General features: G+C 41.1%; 1 protein-coding gene across 2 annotated transcripts in view; it reads right to left on the bottom strand.

Moving 5' to 3' along the window:
• Positions 1-220: 220 nt before the first annotated feature.
• The window catches only part of caln2 (calneuron 2), a 56,825-nt gene continuing 46,696 nt past the window's right edge, over positions 221-10,349 (bottom strand). The window contains exons 5-6 of one of the 2 annotated variants that reach the window (XM_058628213.1): positions 6,915-7,068; positions 221-3,202 (exon numbers count right to left, since the gene is read on the bottom strand). In XM_058628213.1, coding sequence (XP_058484196.1) covers positions 3,075-3,202; positions 6,915-7,068 — 282 coding nt within the window. In that variant the 3' untranslated portion in view covers positions 221-3,074. The remainder of the gene's footprint in view (positions 3,203-6,914; positions 7,069-10,349) is intronic. The other variant, XM_058628212.1, reaches the window with a different exon arrangement.

Here is a 10,349-nt window from a genome sequence, read left to right as displayed (position 1 = left end):
TCTGGTACCAGTTTTGGGGGAAAACTGCAGTGCAGGTAGCGGAGTGGAAACCACGCTGTGTTTTAATACTATTTTTAGGCTTGGTATTTAATAAGACACTGCAGCCATGATGACAAGTGACAAGCAGAGCAACAAGCCTAATTTATACAGAGTTTCACATTTTTTAACAGCCAGTGAAAAATAGTTGTGCTCACCAGCGTACCCTGAGCTAAAATAAACTAGGTGCTATATTTGAAATATTAATTTCAGAATCACAAGTAAAAACAGATGCCCCTTTTCTATAAAAACAAGGTTTTATTGCATAAACATATATGGGTATATAGATATATAGATTTTTTTTTTTTTTTAGATTAAACAGATTCAATTTGTTTTCTGCATTTTTAGATATCCATTCAGTTGGTAACTATTGCTGTTTTCTTTCATGATTTCTAAGCAGCATGCCAAGGTTGTGTGTATAACATGATCTGTCTTTTGTTTTTGTCTCTGTACAATCTACAAGGTAAAAACACGCTTGGTTGTTTTGGTAAGAACAAAATCTGAAAAAACATGAAAAATCATGAACGGATTCTTGATACAGATGTACAGCATAATAATGTCAACTCCAAAATTAGTTTTGTGTTGTTTCTGTGTCTTTTTCTTAAATAGGTTTCCTGTACAAGAATGTCTGAATGGCACAGATATTTCGAGAGTGGCTGAGATCAAGTGATTTATGCTGGTTTTCAAAAGGGGACCGTGACACGAATAGACACAGGTGAAAACATGGTCCGTCAGGTTAAATGTGCTGAGAATATCAAAGACATTAATGGACTTGGACAAAAGTAAGTGTAGCGTACATTATACAGCAGATTATACATACAATTTGAACCGTCCAGCGTCGAGACCCACAGACTCCAGATGACATGAAACAGAGATGGAAAAGATGGTGATGATGATGATGATGACGTGACCTTGTATTTGCATATTTATGAAAATGTCCTCCCCTGCACTCTGGTTTGATTAATAGCTGGTTAAAAACTAGAAAAATGGCTATTACAGTAAAAAATGAACATGTGACAGTAGTACATAATACCTACATTTAAATCAAGGCTGTGTCACCACAAAGAAAGGAGTACGTAAATGGATTCCCTTGTTTTTTCCAAGGACACGGGAATCGAAACGACATGCATACTGATATACAGTATAATACATTTTTGCTGTTGTACTTAATCATACAAACCTTTTTTTTTCCCACATTAGTTTTGTCATGTTTTCATTCAGGCCAGCGAAAAAAAACGAGAGACCAAATAATGAATTGCTCCGGGGAATTAATGGAAATGATGATCAGGGTATGTCCGAGGGGCAGCACCATGCAATTTATAAATCCATACGAGTTGGCGTTGTAATCAATAGTAGTAAATGTCAACAAATCTGTTATAATACAAATAATTGCCACAATATTATTGAAAATGCTGTTTTGAGGACATCTCATAATATCACAAAACAATCACATTAAAAAGGGGATGGGAATGACGCTCGCTGGAGTCAAACGTTGTCTATGCAAGCGTGTTCATTCTCAACAATAAAAGGTAGAAAAGAACTTGTTTGGACGAGAGATTTGAACAGAATAGAAACATATATATAGTCACAATACAATTCCAACAACGGTAGATTTACCAGTGACATCTTTTTTTTTTATTGCCCAGCCTTGCACCCACAGGAGAAAAAAAACTTCTCAAATTAAATCTGTGGTGTCATTTGGATGCTCAACCTTGGGGCATCCCTGTTATAAAAGAGGAGCACGATTGTAAACACCTACAAGGTCCTTTCCAAACTTTCTCCTCATCATCATCGCCCCGGCAGGCTTTATAAAATGGTAGTGCTATTACATCTAAACCATAAAACACAGCCATGACACCCGCCCCCCCCCCAGGAAAGGTCACGGGCGTCGCAGCCGTCACCCACTGCTAAACTGTACATACTGCAACTGCTCAAATAAGGATTTAGGGAAAATATAACTTAGAATAGTTGAGTTTTCACTATTTCACACAACCAAACTGCCCTTGTGAACTTCCAGCTTGTTTTTCACTCCAGCATTGAGCTGCAGTTTCCATTTGAACCACTAGAATGCAACACTTGCCAAGTAAATGGGTGTATATATTATTACAGCTGGACCCTATAGCCCTGATGTGTCTCACTCCTCTCTACCCTTTTGTTTTTTTTTATAGATTACACAAACTAAAGTTAGCAGTTAGAGAAATGTCTGCTATGGCAGTAGATCTACACTCATGTCTTCTTGACACATCCCAGCGTGGTCGTATTAATATGCAAAAAAGAAAAATAACACCTTCAGTTTCACTTGATAGATTTGACATGTGGGCGTTATTATTATTATTACTATTATTATTATTTTTTACACCTTTTAAGACGGCCTATATTTACAGGCTGGACATTAAGTACCCACACACGACCCACGCGTGACCAGTTGACCTAGAGATAGCGGGACAGTCGCCCCTCGCTGAGTATTAAGTTGTGCTGCTCGTACGTAGATACATACAAAGAGAATATTCCATGTGCTCCGGGATTGGTGAGGTGAGCCGAGGATGTAGATGTTGTTACACAGACGGTATGTGATGTTTTACACGAGACTGCATGAGGTGCGAGGTGAGAGATTTACAATTGGTTTTAGATACTGTGCCCGACATTCAGTGCCCACATTCACTCTGTTCACATTCAGTGCAACTTTATAGGGGTAAATATGCAGTAGTCAATAATCACTATTGTTGTTTTTTTAATTAGTAATGGCTCAAAGCACCTGATAAGCATTCTCAGTAATTAGACAATCAAGATAAAACCGTACTGGTATTCCCTACGATTGATATAAAACACAATTCTTTTCCGACTCAGGTAACTTTACACGGTGTCTTTCAAATTAAAATCAAAAGGAGGAGGGGGGGGGAGAAAAAAAAAGAAACTGGGGTCAACTGATTGTTCAGAGAAGTGCTCGGGTTGTGGCTGCTCCAGCTTTGGCTGCAAAGACAAGATGTGTGTGAGGTCGTGGCTGTCCTGTCCACTCCCCGTGCTCACAGTGCAATTGGTCACTCCATGCCGTTCCGCAGCATCTGGTTGGCCGCGATGAGCATGACACTGATGATGAACGCCATCGCGAAGGCGCATATCAGGCTTTTCCTGACGCACGTCTGCCGGTTCTTCTTCTTCGGATGGACTGGGAGGAGTCAAAGAGCAGAGAAAATCAGTTTAATGATGACGCAAAGGGATGATCAGTTCACTTCAATATCAAATAAATGAGGTACACCTGTTCAAATGCTCGTTAATGCGTCTAATCTAATCAGCCAATGACGTGACAGCATTTATGCACGTAGACGCGGGTCAAAACAACCTGCTGAAGTTTAAAAAAACAAGCGTCACAATGGGTAAGGAAGGTGATTTAAGTGACGGTGCCTGAAGCCTAATTTAAGAAACTAATGATCTGCCAGAGTTCTCGCGGAAAAACAATCTCCAGAGTTTGGAGAGAATTGTTCAAAAGGAGTAAAGAGAATGGCCAGGCTGTGTCGAAATAATTGAAAGGTGTGGTGAATTCTAGAGAATCTCTGAATGCAGAGCACGTCGAGCCTCAAAGCACGGGCTACAGCAACAGGAGCCACTCCTGCCTCTTTACGAGGTGTCCCGTGTACCTAATAAACTGGCCACGGGAGCGCAGATCCTTTAAATGCCCATCACATCAGCGGTAACCTGTGTTTTACTCGATCGGATCAGTGTTTTCAGTCATACAGCAACTCCTTCTTTGGCTTTCATGATGAAATAATTCCACACAAATCATCCTCGGCTGCAGCAGGTGTGACGGCAGATTTAAACCGTTCAAATATCCACGTCGCTAAATAAGACGGTGATTACTGTGGTTTCAGGAACGTCTGTTATCTGAATGTGATGTGTGGTAAAGTGGTAAAAGCTTGGATATGGACATTCTGAAGAACTATTGATGAATGACAAACATTTCCATTTGCCTTATTCTCTTCTTTTGTGCCTCGGTAACCACAGTAACATTCATGTTTGCTGAATTTCACTGTGTACATTTACTGGTTGATTGGATGAAGAAGCATTTAGCCAGTATCCTTTGTTGTCGCCATGTTTTTCTACCTTATTCCTGTGACCCAGATCATGAATTAAAATGTCTCCACTGTAAACAAAAAAAAAAAAGAAAAAAGGATGAATACAAGAGAGAAACAAATTGGCTCTGCTGTGAAGAGAAGTGAGGTGAAACTATTGTTCTGTTACCTATTTGTTCAAGGCCTTTTCCCCCCAAAGAGATTATCTCTGGAGATATTACAAAAAAAAGTATGAGGGGTAAAAGAGAGGAACCAAAAGTTTCCTCCTCGTGGTTCTTTTATCTGAGTGTGTTACAATCACACATCGATACATCACGTCAAAGCTTTGAGTCTTAGGGTTTAAGTGGAACACTGCTGATGTCCCACCGCGGAGGAAGAAGAAGAAGATCGAAGCGGCCGTGAAAAGAGGGAAACGTTGGGGAAAACGGATAAACGTCTAGATTACAAGCGAGGCTCAAAAAACCTCTTTGTCTTCTCCTTGGACGATTTCCTCACATTGCTATTGTTCTTTTTTTCTTCTTCTCACTCCCTCTGCAGCATGCTGTTCCCTCAGCACCAGAAACTTAGAAACTCTGTGCCACGCCAGCAGTTCCCCTGATCACTTCTTTAGCTTCACTGTCCCTACATTTCCTCAATGTCCTCCCATCTGTCTCTCTTTTTAGTGCTTACGGAGACTAGGCCCGGCACTCAGTGGATTCATTTGGACGTTTGCAGATTTTCCAGCACATTTGATCCGTCTCTGCTTTTGTCTCACTCTGACTGAACTCTGAAAGGCAATTTCTAACTCAGCTCATCAATCCTCTCTCCGTTACCGCTTTGACCCTTAAAGAAATGAATGAATGCACAAATTTGACATTCATAAAATCTGCTTTCCTACCATGTGACCTTTCTGTCAAGATAAAAAAATCTCTGCAGTGGACGTCACAATGAAGGAACACGTCAATAATTAAGGATTTCACCTTGGAATCTGATGGGGGTTATTTTCAAAGAGTGCACGTAAAAGTGCCAAGCACTGTCGCCCTCAGGGATAGGACAGTTTTCACCACTTATTCTGAATAAACAGACACATTAGAATGGATCTATTACTCGTCGCTGTTTTGTCTGTTCATCTCAGATCCCACCTCTTCTCGTTTGAGTAAATTAGACGCTGATGTTTTATAGTATCAAGGTTGTTATTTTCACACCAGCGTGGGTTTATAGGTTTGACGCTATAAAATGTTGTGTTATTAAAAGTCAGCTCAAACTATTTCATGATGGAGTGTGTACGCTGTGGCTCGATAACATTGTCACCGGTGCACAAACTAAGTGGAGGTGCATTGTTCTTCTTTTAAGAGTCTAAGGTTCACACACATAAAAAAAAGGCCACTTTAGCCTCGCTTTGGAAAGTAACTGCTGTGTTACTTTCCAAAGCGAGGTGATTTGCTTCCTTGCAGGCAGTTATAAAGCTCGATACAACTCCCAATAACTGTTCCCCCGACGAAACCGTTGCCAATTTGCTTTCACTATCTTTTATATTTTATGTTGTTGCTAACAAACGGAATGATTAAATCCTCTTAGCGGAGAGTCGACGGACTGTTTGGTTGGTGTCTGTCATGTCTGCGTGTTTGTCAAACGGATGCCTCTACTTGAATAACATTTAGTTTGTTTGTTTATGAGAATAAATTGAATTCACTACCCATGAGGATGTTTGTATAAGTGTTTAATTGCTTTAAAATATAAGCTGTTTGATTTTTTAACTAAGCTGCACCACACTGGAGGATAATTGACCAGATTTCGGCCCCCGATCTGGCCCTTCCCACGATCTGATTTTAGGCTGATTTGGACAGATTATCTGACCAAATGATCCTGTAGTGTGAGGGATTAACAGACAAGATTTTTATCAGAGTCTTCCCAATTTCAAATCCGCAAGTATTAAAGATGTTTGATATTCATGACTGAACAGCGATCGGGGCGTGAACTGAAAGAGCGATTTGTATCCTTTTGTTGAGAACCGTAACTTGTACAAGCCAAGTTGATTCTGTCTTCTCAGCCAGTTTTTGTTGCGTTTCTCAGCACAAAACATCGCACACACAACAGCTATTATTACCGGACAACGACGTCAGTCCGTCTGTTTATATTCTGTAGTCACGTTAAATCAAGTTTCTCTGAGATCCCAAATACCTGGAATGTCCTCCCTGAAGTCGTTTGACTACACACCAAGCTCGTGGTCCTCGTCTAGTCTGTGCTTTCTCAGGATTAAAACACTTGAAAATTGGTTACAATTTCCTTGTGTCTGTGGTCTCCCACATTTTTTAAAAAATCTTGTCAGATTTGAAGCTCCTCTCCTCCATCTTGTGTGCATTTTGCAGTTTGAAGCGGATGCTGCTTACGATGCAAATGAGGGAAAAACAACATCCTTTTGGGTACATGGAGGCGGTGGAAAAGACATTTAAACATGTGTTGATATCACTAATTATTTTTAAACTGGACTAATCTATGGGTACAAATGAAGTGACTTAACCTGCACTGCACTAACTGATCGATTGATTGATTCTCAGAGACGGCAGGAAACGCTAACGGCGAGTGAATTTGTTTTGGAATGCAATTTGAGGTCGAGCCCTGCTCTCTGTTTATATGCTAAGCTCAGGTAACTGCCTCTTGGCAGAGGCTCAGTGTTTTGCACATGGATATGAGAGTAGTATTGATCTACCTTTAAGCATAAAGGCAAATAAAATGAAGGTACTATTGTAATGTTTTGGCCATGGCAACATCTACCCGAGTCATTGTCAGATTACTGCGTTCTGAATTTTGTTTTTGAAGCAGCTTCCTCACCTCCCTCATACTCAGGACAGTTCCCTGAGTTTTCGTTGAGGCTCTCCTCCTCTGTGATGATGATGTTCTCTATGTCCTTCATCGTCAGGTGGTCCCGGAAGGCGTGGAACAGCACCTGCTTCAGCTCATCCAGAGACAGCTGCTGCATGTCAAACTGCGGGGGCACATAAAAGCGATCAATGCGGGGATGGACGCACGTGTATAAAAAGATATGAATGAGGTGTGAAATGTTCAAGTAGTGGGGGGAAAGAAAAAATATGGTACCTACAAATGTGGCCGTGAATGAGCGCTGTGAGGGATGGAGAATATGTGAGGCAGGAGAAGCAGCAGTTGAAATGTAATGGCATCATGTTTGCCTGGTAATTGCTGGTGCTATTTTTGGATGCCTGAATCAGTGCGCAGACCTGTGTGTGTATGTGTGGAATGACGAGGTTGCATATAAGCAATATTGTTCAGTGGTTAGAGTCTCTGATGTTTGCCGTTTAAATTGAGTTACAAAGCTGCTTCCCACTCCCCGTCTGCCCTTCCCAAACATCACATCTTTTCTGTCCGTCCAGAAGACCCTCCAACGATTTACAGACACAAAAAAAGCTTGGTTTAACACAACAGACGGGACATAGTGAGGCAGACGGGGGCAAAGAGCGGCCGACGGAGAGTTGAAATGAGCTGCCGCACGATGAGAAAGCGAAGACGCATGGTGAGGACAGAGAAGACTAAGGGAACACAGATGGAGGAGACAGAACTGGCAGACAATCGAGTGGGACATAAAAGAGTTGTGATGGTGAAGAAGAGAGATGCTCATTTCAGCGAAGGGGGCAGCAATCCTAATTGTGCTTGATTGCTTAATGTAAGCAGCATTAAACAACTAGATTACGTGAGCTTAAATTGTGCTATCACTAAAACTAGGGAACTACGTGTTGGCTGCTCACTTAAAGCTGAAGTGTGTAACTTTTGTTGATGTTTTCCTCTGCCCCCGATGTAACATGATTTGCTTCAACGTCTTATCTGAAAACGAGCTCTGTCAAGCAATACTATCAGAAATGAGTCAAGGTAAAGGTAACATACAGTGTTGGTGCAGGGGCAGGAAGGGGAGGAAGCATTTATCCCGTCAAGGTGCTGAGCCACTGTGTTTTTTAACAGTAGAAATTAGGCCACGTCCAGATGGAAACAACTCAAAACTAAACCCATGCTGTAAGTTACGCTGTAACGTTACACCAAAAACAGAGAAGAAGAAGTTGTCCCCATTACAGATATAATAACACAAACAGAATGAATCGAGCCAGGGGAAAGAAAGGGAAATAATGTCTGTTTGTTTACATTTGGTGCCGTTTCCATGTGAATATTTAGCGACTTTACGCTTTCTTATAAAAAACCAAAACGTTCTGTCATAAACCTAAATATTTTACGAGAAGGAAACGCACAATTCTGCCACACAAGTGATATCCATCTGACTGTATTTACTGCGGGCGGAGAGTCACACACGCACACACACACACAGAAGCGGTGTACGAGTGCAGCGGCGGCGCACACACAAAGTCACAGACACACACACACACACACAGAGCACATGCACAGAGGCACAGACAAGAACGAGCTGTGGATGTGCAGTGCAGCCGACTGTGTGTGCAACAATCACTGATCGGTTTTGTTTATTCAAGTAAAAATAGGTTTTGCTTCTCCTCTTTATTTTCCAATTCAACACTTTTTTTCACCCGCGTGTGTAAAATCTCTAAAGACGGGATGCGTTCTAGTGATATCTAGCATCTTTTCAGACTGGCTTTAGTTACTTTTCATTGACAGTAGTTGATAACAACACTGTCAAACAATCTCCAAACACAAGACAGTTAATGACAGTTCAAGAGGGAATATGATGTCATCGTTTTCTTTGTTTTCAGTCATACTCCAACATGCTTGCAGTGTTTGCTGTTTCCTCTGTTTTTCTTGACACTAAACAAATGACTTCCCGTGTGCAGCAAGAGAACGCTGCCAGGCAACACGAGATCTAAACACTGCCACTGAGAAACACTGAGAGTACTGATGAGCTGATGCCAAATTATTGTACGAGAACGTTGACACTAGTGTCACATTTGTGAAATATCGACGCTTAATCCATAAATTGATGATGAGCTTAGGCTGGCATGAATTAAACATTGAGGACGAGTGCGGCTGCTCTGTCTAATAGTATTTCAATCAGAGCGGAGGAGGAGGATCATGAGCTCAGCGGCGGGATGAGCTGGACAGGCGACCGGCAGAAAGCCCAAAACCACTTGGTTTTTCTACAGAAATGAAACCTGAAAGTCAATTATTAAACTGATGAGTCGGAGGGAGGTGGATTATTTTTCACTTTTTGACAGAGCCATGCTTTCCTATGATTTCCTCCTTTTACTCTGGCTGTGAACAACTCAGCAGTTATTTCCCAAAATGTCTTGTATATAGTGGTATATTTACTGGATTGTAAGTTATTTAGGCATAAAGTATTGGTAAAGTGCTTAAACTGAGGTCGTGTTTTGGCACAAACATAAAAAGCTTGATCTATCGCTCATTGTCGTATCACATTTCAACAAAGCGAGTGGAATAAAAACAACACGCACGCGATGTCATGACACATTTACACATACAAACACATATTTTGTGTCAACACTATACTCGGCCGGCCTCCTCCTTATGTACAGTATTGTTCATGGGTGTCTGTCTGCACGGCGATTGTGCGGCAATAAAATCATTTGTGATTCCAATCTAACCGTTCATGCTGCTTCTCCCTGTGATTGATACTGTAATTATGCACACGCAAGTGCTTGTACACACTCACACACACACACACACACACACACACACACACAGAACCCACGTCATTTCAGTGAATAGAAGAGAATTTTTTTCTGTCTCTGCCTCATTCTAATTCTCACTCACACACAGACAGGCGCACTCACACCGGTGAAAGAGAAAGAACCCTGAAGAACAAATACATCTCCTAATTTCTTTAAAATTTAGACCAAATCTTTTGTGTTTGTACTGAAATGACTAGTCTTGACAGCTTTTTTTAATATTTAGTTTCAGGCTTTTTCCACACGATACAAACACATAAACACACTGTCAGATCTGTCTTGCAAGACACATCACAAACTCATTTATCGTAATGTGTAGGTCGTTTTTTTCCAGGTGTAGACAGCAAGCAACACTTTTTAAGAAGCAAACCACACTTTAGGAATTGAGCAAACAAAAAAGAAACCACAAAATCGCTTGCGCTATGGTTTTTTGGTTGCAATTCTGACCATGGACGGGCAGCGGGAAGCTTCCTACGACCCGTCCGTGGTCAGAATAGTAAAACAAAAAACCATGGCACAAAGAAAAAATCAGGGAGCGCAAACGCAAGAGTCAGAGCAAACAAAATTCTGATCACTACCAAAAATATTTCACAATATTAACACAAAAAGT

This window comes from Solea solea, chromosome 4 (genome assembly GCF_958295425.1).
Source record: "Solea solea chromosome 4, fSolSol10.1, whole genome shotgun sequence".
Classification (NCBI taxonomy): domain Eukaryota; kingdom Metazoa; phylum Chordata; class Actinopteri; order Pleuronectiformes; family Soleidae; genus Solea; species Solea solea.
Note: the sequence above shows the minus strand (reverse complement) of the source record. Positions and strands in the feature narration are given on the sequence as shown.